Source organism: Helianthus annuus, chromosome 1 (genome assembly GCF_002127325.2).
Source record: "Helianthus annuus cultivar XRQ/B chromosome 1, HanXRQr2.0-SUNRISE, whole genome shotgun sequence".
Lineage (NCBI taxonomy): Eukaryota > Viridiplantae > Streptophyta > Magnoliopsida > Asterales > Asteraceae > Helianthus > Helianthus annuus.
In genome coordinates this window covers 73,170,120-73,196,856 of record NC_035433.2, presented here as the reverse complement: position 1 = coordinate 73,196,856, position 26,737 = coordinate 73,170,120, and the positions used below count along the sequence as shown (strand labels likewise).

The following is a 26,737-nucleotide window of genomic DNA, read 5'->3' as shown; positions in this document are numbered from 1 at the left end:
TGCGTCGTTTTTGCGTGTTTGCCACTTCGGGTTTCCACCCGATCATGTTTTACTTTTTTTGTTTTTTTTACAACAATTGCATCCTGTTTTGGCAGAGCTGTATCTGCAGTCATCTGTGAGTCACCATCTGCTGAAACTAAGATAACAACTTTTGGTTATGATTTTCATATTTTATAAAGAAGGAAAGTAGTAGTGGGGTGTGTTTACGTACTTATTAGTTTCCTTTTGACATTTTTCTTTGGTTTGCTATCCTCACGCCATCGCTGAGCTGTAAATATACATTTTTTTGTAAACAATTAGCATTAAAGTACCTAAGCCAAGTATTGAAACATATATTTATTTTATTTAGACTCTCAAAGATCATGTCTAGTACAGTTTTGTACCTCCTCTTGTACGTGTTGCCGGCCCGTCCTGATCGCCGTCGCCTTACAAATGTTTTACAAAGTCATGTACACATAAATATTAGATTCAAGAAGAATGTAACCAAAGCTTCCATACATTAAAAAATGTACCTTTATTTCTTTTCTCAATGTTTTCCATGGGAGTGTCCAAGTCACTATCTGGTAAAACTGAGGCACCATATTTGTTTTATTATTTATATAAAACATAACTATTAGACAATCGAAAGAAAAAAAATGCTTTTTTACGTACTTATTAGCTTTCTTCTGCGTACCTTCTCTTCACAATGTGCTTCCTTAACTACATTTGTACAAGTTTTATATAGATCACGAACTACTAACAACCTTTACAAAATATTTCTTAACAAAAAAAAGACTAAATTTAAACCTTTTTTAGCCCCCCTTGTCCGCATTGCTGGTCCGCATGTATTAGTATCCGGTGTCACTGTTTTTAGAAAGCTTATGGAAATTAGACATAACATGACAACAAACATGTAATGAATTAAAAGTAGTTACGTACATATTTGTTGCCTGTTTTTGCGCTTCTCAAGCACCGGGGTATCACGAACCTTTTTAGCTGCATTTTTTATTTGTAATCAACATCAATAAAGACAAAATGGATTTTAATCTGTAAGCATAGTTGATCACAGTTTTTGTAATTTATAAGCACATGTGGTCATTTTTTTTGGTTGGATTTGTTTTGCTATCCTTAGCTGTTACAACGGATTCCTGCAAAAGTATGAGATAAAGAGGTAGTCAATATATGGTCCACATGACTTTTCTAACAGACACATATCACCAGTAGATAACAAATATAAGACCCCAATCACCAGTAGATCACTATGGCCCAGATCAATTTATAGCAAGCAGAGTTTTTTTTCCTCAGAATGAACAAGTACACACTATCAGTGTAATTTTTTTTTCTCAATCAAAATTAACCCACAAACCACAACCCCCCCCCCCAAATTGATCATGTGTTCATCCCCAAAAACCCCTAATGCTACCCTGTCATTAACAAAAAGCCAGATGTATGAAGAAACCAAGCACTTTGAAAACTGTTTAAAAGTTTATATTCTTTATTTTCACACATCCCAGATCTGTATCTCTAAAAGAAAATTCATAACTACCTAAAATTTTCAACTTTCTTTTTAACAAGTGAGATTATTTAAAACAAACAAAAACCCCTAATGGTACCTGTAATTAAGAAAAACCCAAATGGGTATAAAGCAATCCAGCATTTTCAAAAGTCTTAAAAAACCCTATAATCTCTATTATAAAACTCCCTAATTCTGAATAGCTAAAACAAAGTTGATGATTTTAGTCAACCAAGAAGCGACGCACCTGAACCCCTCTCGTTTTTAGCCTGATTTTTTTCTTCCGGTGACCGTTGAAATTCTACGGTGATTGTTGAATATCTTCGTCGATGAAGTTATACGCTTGATGAAGATGATGAGAGAGAGAGTGACTCTCCGGTGAAGATGATGAGAGAGAGTGACTCTCCGGTGATTTTGGGGTTAATTTGAGAGGGGTTGTTGAAGAGTATGAGAGAGTTATGTGAGTCTCTGGTAATATTTTGTGGTTTTTGAAATTGTAGACTGATGTAGGGTTTTTAGGATTAGCGGGTAATGCTGCAGCTGATTGATGTAAAGCTTCTTACACCCATGCAGACTTTTGTCTCTTCTACGAGACTATATTAAGCTTTTCCCATATTGCCCTCTAGGTACATGATTTATATTAAAAAATAGTCACAAAGGAATTCAAATTTCACTAGTTGCCCAAAATGAATCTCAACCATCCATCAAGCTTAATCAATGGTGGTTAATGGGTTTTCAGGGTTTAGTCAACTCAAGCGGGTTTTCGATTTATCCTTGCCCTATATTATATATATATATATATAGGGAGCCGTTAGAATGAAAACCACCTCGAGTTGTAAGAACCGCGAGAACTACACCCCACGGAGTGCCGTTCGCCATGATTTTTTTTTTACAAGTAGATGTGTATATTATAAACACAGCCGTAAAAAATCATGGCGAACGGCGCTCCGTGTGGTGTAGTTTTTTACACCACAAGTTTGGTGAAAGAAAAAAGAAAAAAAATTAAAAACACCAAACTTGTGGTGTAAAAAACTACACCCCACGGAGCGCCGTTCGCCATGATTTTTTACGGCTGTGTTTATAATACACACATCTACTTGTAAAAAAAATCATGGCGAACGGCGCTCCGTGGGGTGTAGTTCTCGCGGTTCTTACAACTCGGGGTGGTTTTCATTCTAGCAGCCCTCTCTCTCTCTCTCTCTATATATATATATATATATATATATATATATACATATATATATATATATATAGGGTAATGATAGTGTAAAAAGAGCCTAAAGTGTGAGAAGTGTATTATAACACTATATATAATACTATATAACACCATATAAATACCGTATAACAATATGTAACACCATATAATACCATATAACACTATGTAACACTATATAACATTATATAACAAATATAACACTATACATCTATCATAGACATGCTACCAGACAACCTATAGTGTTATATTTGTTATATAATGATATATAGTGTTACATAGTGTTATATGTTATTATATGGTGTTACATATTGTTATACGGTGTTTATATGGTGTTATATAGTATTATATATAGTGTTATAATACACTTCTCACACTTTGAACATTTTTTACAGGATTCTCTACCTATATATATATAGTGCTGGGTTCGGCTAAAAATGCCCAAAACTGTGGAAATGCTAGAAACGATTCTCAGTCATAAAATCTAGTGATTTGTAGTTAAGATTGATGCAGTGGCATTTTTGTAAATACTGAGAACCTTAGAACAACCAGGTGGGGTAGAATGGGTTTTTTATAGCGTTTTCAACTGAGTGTTTATATCGTTTTTATTTAACTGGGTGTTTTTATATCGTTTTCAACTTAGTTTTTCATGATGTTTTTTTTTTTAATTTAATGTTTATATAGCGTTTTCAACTTAACATTTTATGATGTTTTTTCTAAATTCTTTCTTTTATGCCGTTTTCAACTGACATATTATTGTGTTTTTCTAAATTAAGTTTTATGATGACGTTTTTAAATTGAAGTGTGTTTCTGAATTGGATCTTTTATGTCATTTTTAATTGGATTTGAATTTAACAGTACAATATAACATGAATTGCTGAACCTATTAGAAAACCACATATACATAGTTTTGAATATTTAAATAAAGGGATTTTTACATATTTCCTTCTCCTAAGAAGCTTTATTACATACTAGGTTAGAACCCCGTGTATTACACGGGTTGAATAAATGTAATCATATATATTAAATAATAAAAAAGTTATATCTTTGAGAACCCCATGTATTGTACAGGTTGAGTAAATTTAATTTTATATATTAAATAATAAAAAATATTACATTTTTAAGAATCTCATGTGCTATACGGGTTGAGCACATGTAATTTATATACCAAACAATAAAAAGTTATATCTTTATAAACCCTATGTATTATATGGATTGAATAAATCTAATTTTATATACTACATAATAAAAAGTTATATTTTTTAAAAACCCCGTATATTGAATAAATCTACTTTTATATACTACATAATAAAAAAGTTATATTTAAAAAAAAACCCTGTGTATTACACGAGTTGCATAAATGTAATTTTATGTAGTAATATAAACTAACGGATATACTCGATATACGATGGATGGGGTGATTGCGGTGATGGTTCTTATAAATATCACGTAAAAATAGTGATTACCGTATTTGAGTTGAGAATTGAACACGGAAATAAAAGTATAGAACCAATAAACATTGATTATATTTTTGTTTACCCCTTATAAACATTTTTGAAACAGGTTCTACTCTTAACTACTTTAGTTTGATAAAATAAATAAATAATTTACATTATATTAATTTATATCGAAGGGATTAGTTCAAGCGTTATGTGATGTGTTAACCATATGAAAACGCACGTTTTGACGTATCCGATTGAACTCAATATATCATATACTTGCATTGCGATTTGATCAAAACGTAACATAAATCGAATTTAAATCATACAATCATAACGTATTATACGCGACCCGACTAACTCGAATTTATATCGTCGAGGCAAAAACTCTTGAGGGGGTCAAAGTGGCATTTACAAAGTTTATAAAAAGTTAAGTGGTTAAAAAATGCATTTCCTGAACTTAAGGGCTAAGAAAGGGTAAAGATAAAATTTGATAAAGTTTTGGGGTAAGAAGGAAACTATAACAAAGTTATAAATATTATAAAATATTATATTATCTCCTATAGAAATTGTTTAAATTTATATTAATTTTAATTTTATAATTATTTTTTAATTAATATTAATTATCTATAAAAATAGATGGCTTCAATGAATGATATGTGTCCCTTTATTGGTTTCTTTTATTATATAGTATAGATTTCCTCAATCCATAAATTTAATTATATATTTCCCCTTTCTAAAGAAGTCTTATTACATATTTCCCCAATCTCTAATTTTTTATTACATATTTCCACAATCTCTAAATTTAATTACATATTTCACCTTTCTAAACCCCATATATTACATATTTATCCATTTCATTAAAAGTACTCTTATAGAATTACTATTTTACCCCTAATGAGTTTACTAAATAAATAACTACAATATATTTCCTAACTTCTTGCAATAATTATAAATTTAAAAGTAACAACTTGAATAATATTTTTAAATCTTTGTATGTGTTTCCAGTAAAAAAAATGACTTCTCTTATTTCCAGTAAAAAGTTCATATTGATAGACATAGGTAATTATATATAAAAATCCCATCAATTATATATATTATGTCAAAGATCAAGCATCCTACATCGACGCGGTTCATAAAGCCTCCCTTCATACGTAATTACACATCTCCGCTGAAAATATGACGTCAAAGTTTTGATTCATATTTAGACAACCAACATATTTAAAAAATAAATAATAATAATAATAATAATAATAATAATAATAATAATAATAATCAGTTTTATATATTTACTCGTTGAAAACTCACATAATATCCATATTATTGAGTAGGGATTTTTACATACAAAGATTTAAAAATATTATTCAAGTTGTTACTTTTAAATTTATAATTATTGCAGGAAGCTAGTAAATATATTGTAGTTATTTATTTAATAAACTCATAAGGGGTAAAATAGTAATTCTATAAGAGTATTTTTAATTAAATGGATAAATATGTAATATATGGGGTTTAGAAAGGTAAAATATGTAATTAAATTTAGAGATTGAGGAAATATGTAATAAAAGTTTAGAGATTTGGGAAATATGTAATAAGGCTTCTTTAGAAAGGGGAAATATGTAATTAAATTTATGGGTTGGGGAAATATGTAATAAAACTTCTTAGGATGTGGAAATATGTAAAAATCCCTTATTTAAAACTAGTAAATAATGGATAGTTGACGAGAGACGGCTGCAACCATTGATAACTAGTGTCTTTCACATCGCTCGCCGCTCGTCGCTCGTTTGTTCGGAACTCGTTCGATTTGATACCAGGTTGTAAACGAGCCGCTCTGCTCGGTTCGGTTTGTAAATGAATCAAGCATGAGTAAAGGTCCGCTCAGCTCAGTTCGACTCGAATTATTATTACTTTTAATTAGTATATGTATACATATATATATACACATACCTATATAGTGGAGAGTTCAAATGAGAAGAAATTTTTTGTAAGAAGAAAAAAGAAGAAATTTCAACCAATAAAAATGCTTTATTTTACTTCATTTAATAAGGGTACATTGGTAAATCTACATAGGTCATTAATTTGTAGTCTTCCTCTTTAATAGCTAACTACATTAAATAAATTGTAACTTATCTTCAAAATATATATTTTTTCAAAAAAATAAAATAAAATAATTTAAAGTGTAGGATAAATTACGAGTTGCGTAGGATAAATTTCAACGTCTAGGATGAGTTTCGAAACATGTAGGATAAGTTTTGATGTGTGTAGTCAAAAAAAGTTAGTGCGGAGGATAATAGTCATTATGACTAATTAATTAGTAAAAAAAATGATAATAAATGAGATAACTGAAAAAACTATTTAATATTTTACAAAATTACCCTTTGTTATTTTTCTTCTCAATTAAATTTTCTTCTCAAATGAACCTTCCCCAACATATATAAACATGTATATACACATATATATACACACACACCTATAATATATACACACATACATATATACTTAAATAAAAATTAAATTTATAGTTCTATATATACCACTCTATTAGATTTTGGTCTATTATATACAAATTTACAACTATATCTCTACGTACTAGCCCAATCACGCCAATAAAAAGTTAATATTAAATCTAAAAGTTACACCCTAAACCGATAACGACAATTTGCTCATCACCTCAATTTTTCATGTCGTTACCCTAAGTCGATTGGCTACTTCTCTCGACATCATTGTTCGTGCAATATGATCATCACCTCGTCGGCAACAACATTGTTATTCATAAAAAAATAATTATGCCATGAAATGTGTCAGTTTTTAAAGACATAAAAACTTAAGACACAATATTGTCACTATCTCTCTCAGCAAATTTAAATCGGGTGACACGGTTGTCCAAATCGCTCGGAAATGCTCGCTTGATTTGAGACTCGGTTTTAAATGAGCCGCTCTGGTCGGTTCGATTTGTAAACGAGCCATGCACGAGCAAAGGTCCGTTCAGTCAGTGGCGGACCCATAAATTATTTGTTGGGGGTGCGGATGAGGTGTTCAATCATATTTTCAAGGGGTGCGGTCGGGTTTTTTGCTCAAAATATACACTAAATTTCTTTTTTCAAGGGGTGCGGCTGTTCAGGGGCGGATCTACTTTAAAAGAACGGGTTCCCAGGAACCCATTCGATTTATAATTTTTAGCGAAAACCTATATAAAAAATATGGTAGGAACCCATAAATAAATTATGGGTGAACCCATAACAAAAGATGTCCAGTGGTAAATGTGTTTTTCCCAACATTTAGTTCCCGAGATCGATTCCCTCTTCCTGCGTTTTTTTAAATTTTTGTTCTTCTTTTAATGTAATTGTAACATCCATATAAGGATTAAGCCGTTTTGAGAATGACTGACTAAAATTGTTTTTCAGACTGCTTATCTAACCATATGAGTGTGTTTTTGAAAATAAGATTAAAGTTGCTTATTTCAAAACTACATCAGTGATCGTTGCTTGTTCAAAGATTAAGTAATCTTGAGTTCAATGGTGGTTTGAATGCAACAAGTGAATTTGTTATCTACACGTCTTTGATCCTAATCTATATGTGAGTTATATTAGGTAATTATAGATTTAGAAACACAGGTAATTATACATTGTGAAAGAGGCACCTATTGAAGGCTTGGGGCAACACATGTTGGCTGTGGAATACCGTGCTATCCTTAGATACCGATTGATGATTCCTTTGTTCCCAGTTGACGAGCCATGTCCGGTATGCCGCAAAGCGTGTTTGGATTCTTTCGGCGAGCACGCGATCCACTGTAAAGAGCTACCAGGATTTAAATATCGGCATGATTGGGTGAGAGATGTGTTATGTGATGTTCTTAAGCGGGCCGGGATCTCTGCCAAAAAGGAGGCTCCAGTAAATTTCCTGACTGACCCCTTAGAGGGGAGGTCCATTTTACGCCCGGCGGACATCCTTGTGTTTGGATGGAAAGGGGGGAAACACGCTTGTGTAGATCTAACTGGAGTCTCCCCCCTTGTCGGGCTCAAGGACAAGGGCAAGCGGTGCTCAAGGCAGAGGCGAGCAAAGTGGCAAAACATGAGAAAGCTTGCCGGGAGAATCAACATGTGTTTGTCCTGTTTGCGTTTGATACCTTTGGTGGTCTCGCTCCTGACACTGTGCGACTCTTGAATCGGGTTCAAAAAGTCGTTAATAGTAATTCTTCGTCGCTAAAGGTTTCAAACTTTGTATTTAGTAGAATTGGTTTTTCTATTCAAAAGGGGGTGGCGGCACAACTTGTTGCCCGATTACCTGTCATTGATTTGTAATTGCCCTTTTTTGTGTGGAATGATATGGAATTAATGCTTGTTAGGATAACTTTTGACATAATACAATCAAAATGAGAACAATAAGGTTAGTAAAGATTGTTGACATATTTCTTTCTTATTTTCTTTATTCATTAAGGTGTGTGTTTATATATGACTCGAGTTTAATAAAGTAGCTATAGGATTATAGGAAGTTCTGGGAGAATGTTAGGAAGTTTGTAAAGATGTGATGCATCGAGGGAGGACACTGGAAATCATGATCGAATAACTTAAGTCGTCTAAAAGCCAAGATTTGTGGTATGTGTTTCCATAAAATATTTTAGATTTTTATTAAAACATGTTGGCAAGTATTACTTATACCAATACTTATATAGTCTAATTATTTTGAAGTGCCCTACAATTAGCTAAAACAACGTCCCACAAAGGAATATAAGATATTTTTCTTTTCAGAATTTGAATTTTTTACTTCGCTTTGAGCCCCAAAAATGGTTGAGTCACCCCTCGTGACTATGAATCAGTTCATAGCAACAACGGTTCGACCATGAAATGTTGGACCCAAACCGAACCAAAAAAAATGAACCCATAGGAAAAAAATCCTGGATCCGTCACTGCGGCTGTTCACCTTGGCCAAAGGGTGGGTCCGCCCCTACGTTCAGTTCGATTCAACTCGTGAACAACCCTTTTATATTGATAACGAAGATAGTTACTATGAATCACCATCAAGCCTAACCCTATAATCCTATATATTTCCGTTTGCTTTACATTTAACTTTTTCAGTATTTATTAAAACAACAATACTAAAACATTTTATTCACACGACGGGTCTCGTCTAATATAATAATGTATGTGTTTGACAACGTGTGTTTTCACTGGTTTGTGTGGTGTGTGCTAGTGTGTTTATGTTGCGTGTGCATGTGGTGTGTGTGCGAGGGAAGAAAGATGCAACACATAGACACATGGCATTCCAAGTTAGTTGCTTTTTTATTATTAAATTAAATTCCCGTCATTAAAGTTAACATAATTAAATAATCCTTGATAACGTTATACCCATTTGATTTTATTTAGTAATTAAATTATATTTATCTATAATTTATATAATAATAGAAAAAAGGTTTGATAAGTTTGTAATGGGAATATTTTTAAATTTTCAGTTATTTTTGTTTGAAATAATGAAATTTATTTTTGAACGACAAAGAATCTCACGTTTAAACCCATCTTGTTCGGGGCTATGTCCAAGGTCGACTTATTGACCACCATGAGACCGTACCCACTAATGTGAAATATACTATTAGAAAATTATTTGTGATTATTTATATATAACGTTAATAATTATAACAATAAATACTTGTAGTCAATAATAGAAAAGAGTTTGGCGTAAAATAAAGTACTTGAGAAAGGAAAAGGGTTAAATGAAAAAGAACATGCCCGAGGGAAAGAGCTAGTCATGACTCATGAGGCACTGCAACTCACCTTTATTAACTGCATAACAATAACAGCCCCTATTGTTTGTTTCATATGACAAATACTTCCCTCACTACGAAGAATTTGCATAAATGTTCATCAAACGTTGCTTTTATCACATTTCTACGAGTAATGCACTCATTGTAAACGGACATGAACAAAGTCTTGTTCTTCTTCATGGTTATTCATTAAGGGAATGAAAGCATTGGTTATGTCATATGATAATACGTTAAACAAACACATTTATTAAAATAATAATCAATATTTTTAATCTTAATATTAACTAGGTTTATCGCGCTGCAGCAAACTTCTTTTGTTATTTAGTTTATGTTTACATGTGTTTTGAAATCACAACAAGTGCGTTGCGCACGGAACTGCTGACAAGAATAAAAAGAAAAATGTAGAAATAAAACACTAAAAGATAACCAAAAGAAAAAAAATCAATAAAAAAGTTTTGTGGTAATGATGTTGTTCGTATGAAACCCATGGTCAGAGATAAGCAAATGGTACTGCGTACCGGTACCGAATTTCCCAAACCGAAAGATCTTAAGTACCAATTCGGTACCGACTTTTGACGTTCCTGGTATCGGTTCGCTACAAGTTTTTACCTTCATATACTGGTACCATAACTGGTATTTTCGGTACCAGTATCGGTTAGCACCGGACTTATCCCTAGCCCTGAAACAAAAAACAGAAATCATTAAAAGTTAAAAAAATCAAAAAAAAAGTCATGCGATACTGTTGTTGTTCGTACGGAACCCGTGATAAAAAAAAAGTCATTAAAGTTAAGAAAAATAATAAAGAAAATAATTATTATTATAATATTAAATTAAACTAATTGAATTGTTAAAAAAAAAAACTTTATATATTATTATAATAATAAAAAAACACTATACATTATGTTTGTGTATTAATATATAGGGGGCGGTTCCCCTAAGAAGCCTATTTTGCCTAAGTTGCCTAAGAAGCAATCTACACCATGTTTTTAAACAACCAATGGACCAGATTAAATCCCTAATATTAAACTAGATAAGTAAACAATTAAAACGCGCGGGGGTATTTTCGCCATAAACATAAAATAGTACTGGACAAAAAGAAAAGCAGTTATTGACGATTCAAAACAGTTCTTCTTCACTCTCTCTCAAAACTTCCCAATGGGTAAGAAACGTCCCCTAAAATCGACAATAAGAGAGACGAAAATCAAACAAACAACAACAAAAACAGCATCAACGATGGATTCAGAGAGTACGTTCCATTTTTTTTTTTGCATTTTGGTGTATTCGTTTCAATTTTGTACGGTTTTTCTAAGTTTCTTCGAAATCAAATCGATTACACAGGTTCTAAGAGATCTACAAGAAGCCAGAAGCATAAAGAAACAAAACCTGATGGCGATTTCGAAGGTTTGTTAAGGATCTGTAAACGAACAGATTTCTAGGGTTTTAATATGTCTAAACTGATTCATGTTCTGCATTTTATAAAACAGATCCATCGTTGTGTTTTAATGAAATAGTGCTGGTTTATTTTTTGTGTTGGTTTATTTTATGTGCTGGTTTAACCTATGTGCTAGTTTAGTGTTTTAGAAATATCTAGCACAAAGTTGTGGTTGGTTTTCTGGTTTTGAAATCGGTGCTAGTTTAACTTCCGTGCTAGTTTAGTGTTTTTTAGGAAACTAGCACAAAGTTCTAGTTGGTTTTTTGGGTTCCAAATATGTGCTGGTTTACTATCTGTGCTAGTTTATTGCTTTAGAAGAAACTAGCACAAAGGGTTTAGTGTTTTCTAGTAAACTAGCACAAATTCTAGTTGCTTTACCGTCTGTGCTACTTTAGTGTTTTAGAAGAAACTAGCACAAGTGGTTTTTTGGGTTCCAAATCTGTGCTGGTTTACCGACTGTGCTACTTTTAAATTCAGGAGATAAGTAATATAAGTTTCAGTTGCTTTTTTGTGTGTGAAAACAGAGCTGTACAATCCCAAACCACTACAAATTGTACAACCAGGAGAACCAATCCCTACTTTTGATAATGAACCTTTGCATCCCATTCCACTAAAAGTTGTAAGACCAACAAAAAAGGAATATTATATGAGTCCGAAATTTTGGAATGAAGTAGCAATCTGGGGGCCAAGCTATACCAATAATCCTACTTCTGGTGGTGAACCTTCAGATCCCATAAAAGAAGAGATTGATGAGAAACCTGAAATCTCAGTTGTACAACCCAAAAAAGAAGAAGATGATGAAAAACAAAAGATCCCCATCCTACAACCTAAACATGAAGAAGATGAGGAAAAACCTATAATCTCAGTCAAGAATTTTGGAAGGAAGTAGCAATCTAGCCAGCTCCTGCTATGATCATCATGTTTATGTTGTTTGTTTTAGTTTGCTAATGTTATCAATGTTGTTATGTATTATGATCATGTTTTTCTGAACCTTATGTAACAATGATGTTTTGAATTATAAAAATCATGGTTTATTATGTATTAAATGATCAAAATGGTACTGGTTATTGTTTTTTTAATATATAGTACACTTTATAACTTGTGCTGGTTACTATGTTTCTTCTGAAATTACTTGCAGGCTCATCAGACAGTGACTTCGAACAACCGGAAAAGAAACAAAAAACAGCACTAAAAGCTGTTGCCACAAACGTTGAACCTATACGATCAACACTTTTCAAGGAATTTGATAAGAAAAAAAGAATTAGAATCAGGAACAGCCCAAAAAACCTTGCTGAATTCATGCAAGTGTTATCTGACGAACAGAAAGCAGAAGTAGATAACATGGGATTTGAAAGCATGAAGAACTTTGATATAACAAAAATACCAACTGATCTGGGATACTGGCTCACTAACAATTATGAACCTACAATCAACACACTGAATCTAGGTACACATAATGTAGTGATAACACCAAACCTAGTACAAGAAGTTCTTGGCATACCAATGGGTAAAGTGAAGGTTAAGGAGTTGAGTAAACCATCAATGAGTGATCCAGTTGTTGCAGAGTTTAGAAATCAATTTGAAATTGATGATGAACTGCCAAAAATGCATCATATTATTCATGTTGTGAAAGAACAGAAGGAGAGTGGAAGGCTATTTCAACTGAACTTTCTTGTAATGTTCAACTCAATAATGGCAGAGCTCACACACGGTGGCAACGTCAACATGAAATTCCTTACAACATTGCAACCTGATGTAGATATTAAGGATGTTGACTGGTGCAGCTACGTGATCGACTGCTTGAACAGAAAGACAACAAGCTGGTTCCAATCTAAAGCAGCACATTACATCGGACCGATAACATTTCTAGTGGTATGTTGTAGTTATCTAAAAATGATTTATATTTATTGTTTTTTATCAAACATAATAACAAAAACTAACTTGTAAATCAATCAGTTGGTTTATGCGCATGATACATACCAAAGAACAAATCCAACACAGAAGATGATACCAGCTGTAATGTATCATAAAAATGATACAATTAAAAAGCTTGGTCCGGTGGTGAAAAGCAATAAAAGAAAGAGAAGTGAAAAAGATGGGAAACCAGCACAGAAACTCACCTTGACAACACAAACACCTACTCAAAAGGTGGTGAAGAGTAAGAAGAAAACAAGTTTGAAAGCAGCAACAACTGGTGAAAAACGAAAGAATTTGAAGGTAAAACTGAAGATAAAGAAAAAAGCACCAGCTGAACAACCTCTATCCACATATCAACAAATCTCAAAGGAAACTGATGAAGCTAGAAATCATTACTTTAGTGACTTCCCAGAATCTCTAGACATTACACAAAGTTTGGACATTCCACAATCCCAGGAAAAACTCTCACAAATTCCACCTACAAATCCAACAAGTGGAGTGGTAATTTCTATTTTATTGTGTTTATTACTGAAAAAAGTGCTGGTTTAGATGGTTATTGTGAAATTGTGCTACTTTTATGACATTTAGTGTTTGGAATGTTAAATTGTGCTAGTTTATACCTAGTATATGTTAGTTTAATGTTAGAATTTGGAATGTGAAATTGTGCTGATTTATGTGCTAAAGTGTGCTGGTTTAAATGGATTATAAAACTGTGCTAGTTTGAAATGTGCTACTTTTATTGTAAACTTTTATCATGTGTATGTAAAAATAAAAATGGAAAATGTGCTACTTTTACAATTTGTGCTACTTTATAAAAAGAATGTGCTACTTTTACAATTTGTGCTACTTTATAAAAAGAATGTGCTGGTTATCTTTTCAGGAATGGATTTGTCTGATAAAATCCAAAACAAAAGAGCTGGACATGCATGTCAAAGAAACACACGAAATGATTGCAGAATGTTTAACAAAGTACAAAGGTGAGGAGGTTGTGGATGCTGTGGATGAGTGGAGAAAAAGATTGGTAGTATATGGTGAAAAGTACAATTTCGAGAAGCAAAAATCAGAAGCAGGGAATGAAGAAAAGAAAAAAGGAGGAAGTGGAGAGAAGACAGAAGGAGGAAATGAAAAGGAAGAAGGGAATGAAGTTAAACTTACCCAATCACAAAAAAAAATGGTGGTCTCACAATTTGATTCAACTCCTTTCAGAATCACCAGTTCAATGTGGCCAGAGATTATAAAAGAAATAGAAAAGGCAGAACAGGTAGCAAGCAGCAAAAAAGATGGTGCTGATCATGGAGTTGGTGGTGAAGAAGAAAAGGATGCAGGTGGAGAAAAGGTTAAAGATGGTAAACCTGATGGGGAAACAACAAAGAAAGGAGGTGAAGATGCTAATGAACCACCAAAGAAAGAAGGAAATGAAGCTGCTGGTCAACCAGCACAGCAAGGAGAGGTTTTTAAAACACCAGAAAATGAAACCAAAAAAGACAGTGAAAAACAAGAATTCATAGGTGAAGAAGAAAAGGATGCAGGTGGAGAAAAGGTTAAAGATGGTAAACCTGATGGGGAAACAACAAAGAAAGGAGGTGAAGATGCTAATGAACCACCAAAGGGAGAAAGTGACACTGCTGGCCACCCAGCAAAGAAAGAAGGAAATGAGGCTGCTGGTCAACCAGCACAGCAAGGAGAGGTTTTTAAAACACCAGAAAAGGAACCCAAAACAGACAGTGAAAAACAAGAATTCATAGGTGAAGACCTAAACGCCGGAGACCAGAAGAAAAGCAAACGTACAACTCACCCTGCCGAACCTTTATGTTCACCATATATGCAGCGAGTTGTACAAATAAAAACAAAAACTGAAAAAATTGAAGTAAGGATAGCCGAATGGATGTTCTCGACAGTTGACGACCCCTGGTAAGTATAAAAACCAACAAAATCTTAATTGGATAAAAATAAGTATTTAAACTAATGTGTAGGTATTACAACAATGCAGGGTGTTTATCTTTGAGACAGCATTTAACACAAACCTTTCAAGGGTATGTCTGGAGTCGCTTCACCCGAACTTATACATACATGTCCAAGTCCTAACAGCTTGGTCATTGGTACTAAACAGTGAAGAGGTCTACAGAAGCAAAGGTTCGCCGGCAAGAGTTTTATGCCCATGCAACATGCTGGTATGTTTTCTAATATGTGCTGGTTTTAATAACAGATTAGAAAAAGCACATTTAACAAAATGTGCTGGATTATTACACATTGTGCTGGTTTTGAAATATTAATGTTTTATTAATAGCTGGTTAGTCTAATATATGAAATGCTATTATTGTGCTGGTTCATAACACATTGTGCTGGTGCTGGTTTATAACACATTGTGCTGGTTTCTGTGCAGGGAGAAAACAACTTCAAACCAAAACTGAACAAAAAGACCTGCACACAAAATTTCAGAGAAAACATTGCCGCGACATTGATGACTACCGAGTTTGGAACTATTAGGAAAGTGGACATGTTGTTCATTCCAATACTACAACACAAGCACTACTACATTGTATGTTTTGATTTCAAGGGAGAAGCCATCAAGATTATAGACAACATGAAAGGGAAAGCAAAAGCACAAAAAATGGCACGTGCTAAAAGAGTGGTAATATATTGATGCCCACTAATTCTGTGCTGTTTATTTTAATTACATTTGTGATGCTTAGGGATTTTGATTTTGAAAATTTTCAAATTACAGAAAGAAATTGTATGTGATTACCTTGAAGTTGAATACCCAACAATGCACACAAAGATGTCACCCTTGGAACCAGAAATAATGAAAATGTCGTGGCAAACGGAAAAGAACTTTGTAGATTGTGGTGTCTTTGCAATGAGACACATGGAGACATACACAGGGAATCATGTGAGCAAGAAGGAATGGGATAGTGGGCTGTCGAAAGAGTCACCGGAACAAGACAAAGAGTTGGTTGAACTGAGATACAAGTATTTAAGCAAAATACTTTTATCCGACATCAACTTAGCGAAAGGTGAAATGATGGAACTGTTAGAGAAGTATGAGAAGATGGAGCCTGAAAAGAAAGAGGAATGCAAGAAAAATGCGGAAACGAAAATCAATGACAGATTGAACCAGAAATATTGATTGTGTTGGTTGAACAATATAACATTAGTTTGGTAGTTGTCTGTAATATTTTGTGCTGGTTTAACAATTAACATGGTGCTGGTTTAACAATTACATTGTACTGCTTTAACAGTTATATTAGGAAAGTTAATTTTATGCTGGTTTTACAATTAATATTGTGCTGGTTTCACTATTACAATATGTGCTGGTTTCATAGAAGAATTTTAAAATTGTGCTGGTTTTAAAGAACAAAGTTTAAAATTGTGCTGGTTTTATAATTGTGCTGGTTTTAAAGAACAAAGTTTAAAATTGTGCTGGTTTCACTATGACAATATGTGATGGTTTCATAGAAGAAGTTTAAAATTGTGCTGGTTTTATAATTGTGCTGGTTTTAAAGAACAAAGTTTAAAATTGTGCTGGTTTTAAAGAACAAAGTTTAAAATTGTGCTGGTTGAATGTTGTAAAGAAATCCAAGAAATCCAAACTGAAATGAAAAAAATAACAAATCCAAATATCATGATTTCCAAGACACACGACTAACTACTCTTCTGGGAATCAGCAACAGTAGTCTTCATCTTACAAGTCCGACTATTATGTCCATGACCTCCACATATCAAACAACCTCTAGTTTTAGTTTTCTTTGATACTCTTGAAGATGATACCTCACGAAAAGACTTTAAGCGTTTGTTTGAACCACACCCCTTGTTTCTAATACCACTAGGTGGAAGAATGGTAGCAGAAGACGATGAACATGGCTGATCAGCATGAAGAATATTAGCTAATCTTGCATTCTTGTCAAGTGATTCTGCAGGAAGGTCAGCAGAATCAACCTTCAACTTCGACTCGATCACTTGGTCTCTATACAACGATAACAGGTCAATATTTGTAACAAGACGGTTAACAATATGTTCAGTTGCAGTCATTATCTCACGCACAATGCTGGAAGCACGTTCAACTTGATTACCAGCAGCATTTTGATCAAAACTCGAAACTTTTGTCTTTTTTGGAACAACATCTCTTGTCCAACGCCTCATAACATATTTTTTAGGGAACTCCTTTATACCACAAAGACGAAGAACACAAAAGGCATGCCTACATAGCAAACCATACTGCTCATATCGGTTGCAGCTGCATTTAATTACCATATCCTTAGGAGTAAAAAGAACCTACACAAATAACAAATGCTTATATTGTGCTAGTTTATAACAAAAGTGTGCTGGTTTATATATGTAAAATTCTAATTGTAAATATAAATCACTGTGCTACTTAAAATGTATTGTAAAAAGCAGAACATGTTTGTGCTACTAAAGGTATAAATAAATACCTCATGAAGGCCAGGAAGATTGACCTGTAGAATATAAAACTTAATTGAATCACCAACTTCTTCTTCACGCCTGCACATACAATTCTTGCAAGCAAGTCGAATTTCTTCTTGAACATCAAAAAATATCCCCCGAGTATAAATCTTTGCAGCTTCCAGTTCCAATTCATAATTGGTTTTCATGCGAGGTTGTGTGTATCTGGTATCATGATCACGTTTGCTGCGCTTAAACCTCTGAGATTCCATTGCAGTATCAAAATGGCTCAAAAACTCAACTAATGACAATTTTGTGTTGGTTAATTGACCAAAAAAATGATTTTCACTCTCAGACCTAGATGTTGTACGCATAAGACCGGACATATGTTCATGACGATAGTATGCAGGAATCCAATCTGATCTGAGGTTGTACATATCAGACAGCCAGCTGTTACTAGTAAGGTTGTACTTAATCATTAAATCACACCATTGTGTCTCAAACTGTGCTGGTTCAAGAGCATCAGTCCATACAACATCACATATATCTTCTTTAAAAACCTCATCTTGTGATAGCTCAGTACCAACCTATAACAAAAAAAAAATAATTAGTATATTAAAACAACAAACAAATACTAAAATGTGCTGGTTTATATGTTAAAGTGTGCTAGTTGATGTATAAACTTAAACTATGATGCTTAAACTGTGATGGTTTAAAGAAAGTGTGCTGGTTTAAAAGTGTGCTGAGTTATATGCCAAAGTGTGCTGGTTTAAAAGTGTGCCGGTTTATATGCTAAAGTGTGCTGGTTTAAATGGATTGTTTAAAGTGTGCTGGTTTATATGCTAAAAGTGTGCTGGTTTAAGAAAGTTACCTTTTCAGAAACTTTGATCATTATATGCCACATACACAAACGATGTCTGGTATCTGGGAAAACATCTCGGATGGCAATTTTCATTGCAGCGTCCTGATCAATCACAACCACCTTAGGTGCAACACCAAAAGCCTTCAAAAAACTTTGAAGAAGCCATTTATATGATTCAGCAGTTTCAGATGCTAACAAAGAACCAGCAAACGTGACATTGTGATGATGATTATCGATTCCAGTGAACGGAACAAATACCAAGTCATACCTAAAAATTGAATTGATTATATTACAACTGCTTGCTGAATTGTGCTAGTTTAATAAAAATATGAATAAATGATCTACAAAAAGTGAATAAAATACCTGTTCGTACGGAACGTAGCATCAAAAGACATAACATCCCCAAAGACCTCATAATTCAGTTTCATTTCTTCATCAGCCCAAAATAATCCAGCAAGAGCACCTTTTTCATCACAATAAAATTCACAAGAAAAATTCGGCAAATACAGCTTCTTCTTCATAAGACGTTGGACAGCCATGTCCACATCAAACTCTCCAATGAACAAATTAATATCTCTTTTAAAATTTTTACAATCAGTAGACGTCACTCCAACCTTATCAAATCCACCACGAATCTTTCTCATAAGGTTGAATGCCCTAACTGGACCAATATTCATCTCAGAAAAATCAGAAAGCAGTTGCTCTTCAGTGAATGTCAACTTTCTAGACGAAGCTAAAAGATGATAATCCTCTTCATCAACAAAAGAATGATTATGCTCCTCAAATACATGAGAAATTCTATAAGTATTTTTTGGAGTTAAAGACAAATGGATGTGTGCCTTACATCCGGTACGTTTAGAAGGTCTCCTCCTTCGGTCATTTAACTTTTTATCAGCACCAACACTATCATTTACCGTGTCAACAGCACAGGATGTCGCTGAACCCTCTTTCGCACAAACAAAGTACTTTCTAATCACAACACCATTTTTTGAAGATTGAGTATGCTTTCGAGCCTCAAACCCAGATAACTTAGCATACTTCTTATAGAAATTAAAGGCAGAATCAATTGACTGGAAATGCATACCAACTACAGGTTTGGAAGAATCTGGAACAATAGGAGTATAATACTGATTACCAGTAGTTGGACAGATACGAACTCCTGAACAAATCAAAAAACCAGAACAAATAAAAGATATCAGCACAAACTTTACAATAAACCAGCACAAAAAACAAGCACAACTTTACCAGACAAACTAGCACAAAATAAAGATATCAGCACAACTTTACAAACCTACACTTTAAAATATGATGTAATATAAAAAAACCAGCACAACTTCAAAAAACCAGCACAACTTCAGAACTACACTTTTAAATAAAAACCAGCACAACTTAGATCAAAACTAAAAACCTAAAAAGTAGATGAAATTAAAACTACAAGGTATTTTACCATCGACAGTAGTAGACATCATTAAAATAGACGAGGATAAATCAGCAAATCAATGAATGAACAGAGGAGCTAGGGTTCCAGCAAATCGATGAAAACGATGAACGATTCAGCAGGATTGATCTCAATCTCGCAGGTACCGGCAAATCGATGAAAACGATCAACGATTCAGCAGGATTGAGATTGAGATTTGCGATTGATTTAGATGAAAACGATCTCGATGAAATTGGTAAGCTCAATAAATGAATGAATGAAAAATATGAAAGAAGGAATGAAAATCGTGTGATTAAAACTAAGTACAGATCTGTTTGAAATTTGCATTTTCCAATATTACCCTTTCATCTAAATTAATGAGATTGCCACATGTAAGCTCAAGATTGCTTTTTAGGAAACTTAGAGAAGATTAAATTCTTAGTTGAACCTCTACCTTAATATATATCTAAATACCTAAATATAGTGTTTCTTGTCCTTGCTCAATATAAAAAATATTAGTGTTTGTCTACAACTAACAAGGAAAATCGACATTAGTAATGAAATGATTAATAAAATACAATTATTATAATAAATAGGCTTGGTTTTGAGTTATTGAAAATCAGCAAATAAAGTTGGAACTTGGAAGTGTTTTTTTTTTTTATTTTAACGGCCAACAAACTCAATCCCGAGCACTCTCGGGGCACACACTGGACAAACGGAGTACTCCGAGAGTAACCCGAGTCCACCACCACTTCCGGGGAAAACCCAATAACCCATCCGCCCGTAGGCACGACGGTGAAATTACCGGTAAAACCCGTTTGGCTCAAGGATCCAACCCAGGTTTCCCTAGGTCTCCTATCATTGTCCACCAGTGTCTCACTCTGCAACAAGTGGGAGTCGAACCTGCATCTCTTAAGAAAAATGCAAACCCTCCACCACTTGATCTAAAGATCATTGGCGGAACTTGGAAGTGTTCTAAAATATGAAGATTAAACTTACGAATTCTTCTAGGCTAGCTAATCACCAAAAAATGTCAATCTTAAAACCATGGTTGCAAAAGTCGCTAGGCGCTCCCTAGTCGGTCGACCGGGGAGTTGAGAGTACTCGGCCTAGGGAGAGAGTACACGGGGAGTACTCGGACATGCCAAATTATAAAGAAATTAGTTTTCGGAAATTAAATATATGTCAAATAACATAAATTTACTAATATTTATAACAAAATACGTGAAACTGATATTCATTCTTTAATATGATAGGCATAGAACTTATGTTTTATTTTATTTTAAGTCAAACTCGGCCTGAGTTGACCTACTAGATCCGATTTTGGCCGATGTTGACCGCATTTGATCGATTCTGAGTAATTAGTCGGAGTTGAAGAAAGTCGCCTCGGCAACCTACCTTGTAGCGACTACTCGGAGAGTAGTCGGCCTTGAAGACCTTGTTTTACAACCATGCTTAAAACTAGAAACGAGCTTTTTTTAGAAATCACAAAGGTGTTTAAAATAAATATTGAGGTGATTAATTATGTGAGAAGTTCATATATGCCCTTCTAAACTTTCTAAATATATTTTTTTATTAAAGAAAATGGAACAAACATGTTCTAGTTTCTCTTTTTTTTTTTTGCCATTTAGACCATGTGTGGTAGTAGTTGACATCCCATCTTTTGGCGTTTTGCGTCATGTGGCAGTTCAGTCAGCAATGGAACATTATGGGGCGTTTTCTAAAATGGGTGTAGTGAGGATGTGGGCATTGTCGGGCATTATGTTTGTAATAAAATTAAATAGAAAAAACATCAAATAATCTCATTGGACAAACAAAAAGGAAAATCAAGGTGATTGGAGAAAAGGAATGAAGCTGGGCGTGGAAAAAACAACGCCAAACAGCCAAAATTCAAAAAAAAAAAAACCCCCCGGGGGGCCGTTGCCGGGCTTATTTGGGCGTTATTGGGCATAAAAACACGCCATAAAGTGACGACTACGCACGGTCTTAGTGGGAGACGAGTTTGATAGCTTGAGTCTCGAAAGAACTTCATCAACAAAGTGTTGTGGCACAAGAAAACCATGTCCAACTTAATTCACTCATTAAATCATATTCATACCATAGAGTGTAATAAAGAAATATATATAAAAGACTATTTTTAACAATAGATATTGAACTCCATTTCAATCACCAATGCACTCTTTAAATCATACAATTCGAAAGGAGGTAGGAGACAACACTAGTCTAAAAAGGCACCTCATGGTCACCAATTGCAATTGCAGTCACCAATCAAAGAAGTTATTGTAGTGTTAAAGTATGTAAGACTTGGCGAAGCACACTAGTGTTTCTACTTTCTAGCAATCTTTAACTTAAGAGTTTCTGTATTAGACGTTAAATAACATACCTATATTACTATTCCTTTACATTTTTATCAATAAGTACATATTTTTTTAAACAAATAATCACAACTACATTAACAAGAAATCAACTACAATAAATACACATATACGCTCACATAAACAAACGAATATAAATAAATCTTAATAAACAAACATTCATGAACGTAAGTATGTAACTAGCCACACGAAACATATATGTTTGTTCATTTATTAAATAAACAAGCTTCCTACAAACCGATCAATTCACATTGCTAAGAACGTTTCGCTGAACGACCGGTTCGTTTCAAGTTTCAACTATCATCTTGGTGACTAACAGTAATTTATAAAAAGATAAAGGACTAATCATGAACAATCCTAAAGTTGGTGGAATTCATGTTCAGATTACACTCTTTCCTCATTGTCTGATTGCTCAACCATTTTTCCACACATTAAAACACAATAAAACCCTCAGAAACATTTAATGGAATCCTGACTTAGAATCCAACACTCAAAATCCCAAAAAAAAAAAAAAAAACATCATGACTTTATGCGCCGCCGTAGACTCCGCTAGAACCCTCGCATGCCGCGACGGCGCCGCGGCGGCGACACTCAAATTCATCTCAATGTTCGTCATATTCTTCACAAGCGTCATCGGAATATCCGCTCCAGTGCTACTCGCGCGTCTGTTTCACGGCAAACCGCTGTACGATAAAGCAATTTTAATCATCAAATGTTTCGCCGCCGGCGTAATATTATCCACTTCACTCGTTCACGTGCTTCCCGACGCGTATGATGCACTCGCCGATTGCCAGGTGTCATCTCATCATCCTTGGAAAGACTTCCCGTTCTCTGGATTGATTACTTTAATCGGAGTGTTGACGGCGCTGTTAGTGGACTTAACGGCGACGTCACACGTTGACGGTTACAGTCACGGACATGCTCACGGTAACACGCCTCACATGAGATTAAACATGTTTTTTATAGTTTAATAAAAAGTACACTATGTAATTTTATAGCCAAAGGGGAAACCAGGTTCAAATTTTGTTGCCACCGAATTTCTCCTGAAAATTAATTCAGATTGTTTAACGAGCCGGTTGGTTTCCTCCTAGAACGTTGTGGCACCATCCTCGAGCGTCAAACTAACAATGGAAGCAGTGGCGGATCTAAAAAATCCGCATGGGTTAACGTTTAAAAAATGGGTAATGAAATCGAAAAAAACGTTAAATTTTTTCAAAATTTACACTACCAGTGTGTTCCCGAGTTAAGTTAAGAAGAAAAAGAAATGATTCTTTCATTTTGTTTTCTCTCTCTCTGGTTCTTTCCAAATTGGAAAGATTAATTTTAAGCAAAAATAACGCTCTTTTTCTCTTTTTTTCTTAGCTTTAATGAAACTTTGGAATACAACTAAAAATGATTTCTTTTTAAATATTTTCTTTTCTCTCATTTAATGAAACTCGGGAACTAAGCGTACCGTCGGAGTGTCAACGAAAAACGGTGGTTACCCCCTCGTAACACTATAGGTCCGCCCCTAAATGTACGGTTGTAATTCTGTCTGAAACTGGTGCCATCCTCGAACGTCAAACTAATAGATAATTGTAATTCCGTCTTAAGTATAATTACTAGTATATATTTATAAAAAAAATAATTAAAATTAGAAGCCTAGTATTCGTCATTTCTTCCTTTGTGATACATCAAATATATAAAAAAAAAGTTATATATTTGTGTTCATCGTGTAATTTGTAAAACCTGTTTAACACGATTAGACCTGTTTTGTCAGGTGGCGGAAACAAGGAGACTACCGGTTACACGCGGCTAGGGGAGGATGAGGAGATGAAGAAGACGGTGGTGGAGATAGAGACGGTGGAGGCGGAGGAGGAGCGGCGGCGCGAGAAGGAGGAGGAGATGGTGAAACTGAAACAAAGGATGGTGTCACAAGTGTTGGAAATTGGGATTATATTTCATTCAGTGATTATTGGAGTAACGATGGGGATGTCGCAAAACCAGTGTACGATAAAGCCGTTAGTGGCGGCGTTAGCGTTTCATCAGATTTTTGAAGGGATGGGTCTCGGCGGTTGTATTGCTCAGGTAACCACCGTTATTAATATGTTGATAGATACGTTTTAATCTGAACCGTTCATTTTGCATTGATTTCTGAAGTAGAGGGTGTTTAGAGCCCACGTATATGTTATGTTTGTCAAATATGTCACGTGACTGGTTTCTGTCCTTATTAACACTTGATTTTATGAAAGCCACATAAATATATATACACTTTTTTTTGGAATGTTTAAAAATATTCTGCGCACCTTGTTGTGTTTAGTAATTGCTAGTCGCCAGTCAGGTAAGTTATATTGAATTTATTTATGTGTAGGCGGGATTCAAATTCGGAACAACGGCTTACATGTGCATAATGTTTTCTGTCACGACACCGATGGGAATAGCGTTGGGGATGATACTGTTCTCGATGACAGGGTACGATGATAGCAACCCGAACGCGTTGATCATGGAAGGGCTTTTGGGGTCATTGTCATCAGGGATACTTATATACATGGGTCTTGTGGACCTAATTGCTCTTGATTTCTTTCATAACAAGTTGATGAGTTCCGAAACTTGGTTAAAAAAGATATCTTTTGTGGCCCTTGTGCTTGGCTCTACCTCCATGTCTATTCTTGCTCTTTGGGCTTGAAAGTTGTGCAAACACTTTTATGTAAGATTGTGTGTTCTCGTTTGGAGTGGTTTGATTACTCTTGTGAACGAGAAAACAAGTGTTGTTTTGTACAATGTAAATGATATATTTTACATCATAAACGTGTGTGAGACGGGAGAGACAAGGTTATAATGGGTTCGAGTTGAAAAGAATCTATAATCTAGGTTGAAACGGGCCCTAGAATGTGTAATCCAGGTTGAAATGGGCCCGACTTGGTTGACTATTTGACTTGTTATTGTTATGAATAATTATTTGTTATAATAACTTAGAAAGTTCATACAAATTCCTTATCCGAATTCCAAACTGATTTTTTTTATTTTATTTGTACACGCTTGAATGATTCATAACGTATATTTAATAGGTAGGTCAAACTTAGGGTTGTAAATGAACCGAAAATTTGGCAAATAGTTCGTAAATCGTTCGGCGGAATTTCGTTTATGTTCGTTTGTTTAATAAATGAACAAACAAGAACAAGAAATTCCGTTTGATTAGTTAATTGAACAAACATGAACACAGGTCTCGTTCGTTCAGTTGTGTTCGGTAAAGTGTTCATGAATATTTGTTCATTTTCGTTTGTTCATGTTCATTTGTTTTTGTTGTTCATTAGAGATTTTTGTACATTTATTTATTATATTTAAACTTTTTTTATTCTTTATACCCTAACAAATAAAATAAGAAACTTTATTCTCACCTTGTCTATGCATCACTCCCCTTTCCTTCTCTTATTTACATCGACGAATACGATCAACCTGCTTTCCATCTCCAGCCTCCGCTGCTTTCGCTGATTTTATTTTTGTTTGTTTGTGTTCGTGAACACATTCATGTCCTTAATGAACGAACACGAACAGAAAATCTCGTTCGATAAGTGTTCATGAACCGTTCGTGAACACATTATTTCCTTAACGAACGAACACGAACAAGACCTTATTCATGTTCGTTCGGTTCGTTTACAACCCTAATCACACTAATAGAAAACTATCAAATAGTAGATAATATTTTTTTATCTCTTCCACTATTTTTTTCTATCTTACTCTACTTGGTGTAATACATCTCTTTGCTCAGATTTAAGCTACCGTCTAAGAGACATCTCTTCGCTATTAGCTTTTATTTAGACAAATTGGATTTAAATAATCTCAACTTGCTCAATTTGGCCGATAATAATCCCAACTCAGTTATTGGTCGATAATAATCTGAACTGGTCCACTTTTGGCCGACAATAGTCCGCCGTTAAAAATAGCTTAACGGAGTTAAACTTTTTTCGGAATTACAAACCGACGTTTTATGGTTTTTGATCAGAACGAGGATACGATTCGATTTATGTAAAACTTACCTCGAAACGGTGCTTCAAACCACTTGATTTTTGTTAATTGGAAGTTTAAACACCCGAATTGTAACACCGTCTTCGTCGTTTGGGACAATATTTCGAGGTAAATTTTATATCAATCAATTCGTATCATCGTTCTGATCAAAATCCATAAAACATCGGTTTGTAATTCAGACAAAAGCTTAACTCCGTTAAGCTATTTCTAACGGCGAACTATTATCGGCCAAAAGTGCATCAGTTCGGATTATTATCGGCCAATAACTGAGTTGGGATTATTATCGACCAAATTGAGCAAGTTGAGATTATTTAAATCTAATTTGCCTCTTATTTATAAGTATCAATATAAATAAATTAACCATACGAATATTATGTAACTTTTTAGTATTATGTTTTTATTAGAATAAAATACTAAACAATCATTTCA

The 26,737-nt window shown here is 34.1% G+C and overlaps 3 protein-coding genes across 3 annotated transcripts; 2 read left to right on the top strand and 1 right to left on the bottom strand.

The window, feature by feature from the left end:
• Positions 1 to 11,132: 11,132 nt before the first annotated feature.
• LOC110909935 lies at positions 11,133 to 12,220 on the top strand. Its single transcript, XM_022154688.1, has 3 exons — positions 11,133 to 11,145; positions 11,238 to 11,300; positions 11,856 to 12,220. The coding sequence occupies exons 1-3, from the start codon at positions 11,133 to 11,135 to the stop codon at positions 12,218 to 12,220; spliced, it is 441 nt and encodes a 146-aa protein (XP_022010380.1).
• Positions 12,221 to 16,839: 4,619 nt separating this feature from the next.
• LOC110869042 (protein FAR1-RELATED SEQUENCE 5-like) lies at positions 16,840 to 20,182 on the bottom strand. The gene is made up of 5 exons (XM_022118344.2): positions 19,959 to 20,182; positions 18,875 to 19,670; positions 18,521 to 18,779; positions 17,679 to 18,236; positions 16,840 to 17,520 (listed from the first exon to the last, which is right to left on the bottom strand). Exons 1-5 carry the CDS (start codon positions 19,978 to 19,980, stop codon positions 16,891 to 16,893), a joined length of 2,265 nt encoding a protein of 754 aa, XP_021974036.2. The 5' UTR covers positions 19,981 to 20,182; the 3' UTR covers positions 16,840 to 16,890.
• Positions 20,183 to 22,662: 2,480 nt separating this feature from the next.
• LOC110869063 (zinc transporter 6, chloroplastic) lies at positions 22,663 to 25,264 on the top strand. Its single transcript, XM_022118359.2, has 3 exons — positions 22,663 to 23,230; positions 24,063 to 24,370; positions 24,654 to 25,264. Exons 1-3 carry the CDS (start codon positions 22,825 to 22,827, stop codon positions 24,966 to 24,968), a joined length of 1,029 nt encoding a protein of 342 aa, XP_021974051.1. The 5' UTR covers positions 22,663 to 22,824; the 3' UTR covers positions 24,969 to 25,264.
• Positions 25,265 to 26,737: the final 1,473 nt, after the last annotated feature.

Coding starts and splice junctions, on each gene's coding strand:
- LOC110909935 (XM_022154688.1), top strand. Junction 11,301..11,855: donor ACCTGATGGCGATTTCGAAG/GTTTGTTAAGGA, acceptor GTGTGAAAACAG/AGCTGTACAATCCCAAACCA.
- LOC110869042 (XM_022118344.2), bottom strand. CDS start 19,980: ATGATGTCTACTACTGTCGATG. Junction 18,780..18,874: donor GCTACGTTCCGTACGAACAG/GTATTTTATTCA, acceptor TTCAATTTTTAG/GTATGACTTGGTATTTGTTC. Junction 17,521..17,678: donor ATCTTCCTGGCCTTCATGAG/GTATTTATTTAT, acceptor TTATTTGTGTAG/GTTCTTTTTACTCCTAAGGA.
- LOC110869063 (XM_022118359.2), top strand. CDS start 22,825: ATGACTTTATGCGCCGCCGTAGACTCCGCTAGAACCCTCGCATGCCGC. Junction 23,231..24,062: donor CAGTCACGGACATGCTCACG/GTAACACGCCTC, acceptor CTGTTTTGTCAG/GTGGCGGAAACAAGGAGACT. Junction 24,371..24,653: donor TCGGCGGTTGTATTGCTCAG/GTAACCACCGTT, acceptor ATTTATGTGTAG/GCGGGATTCAAATTCGGAAC.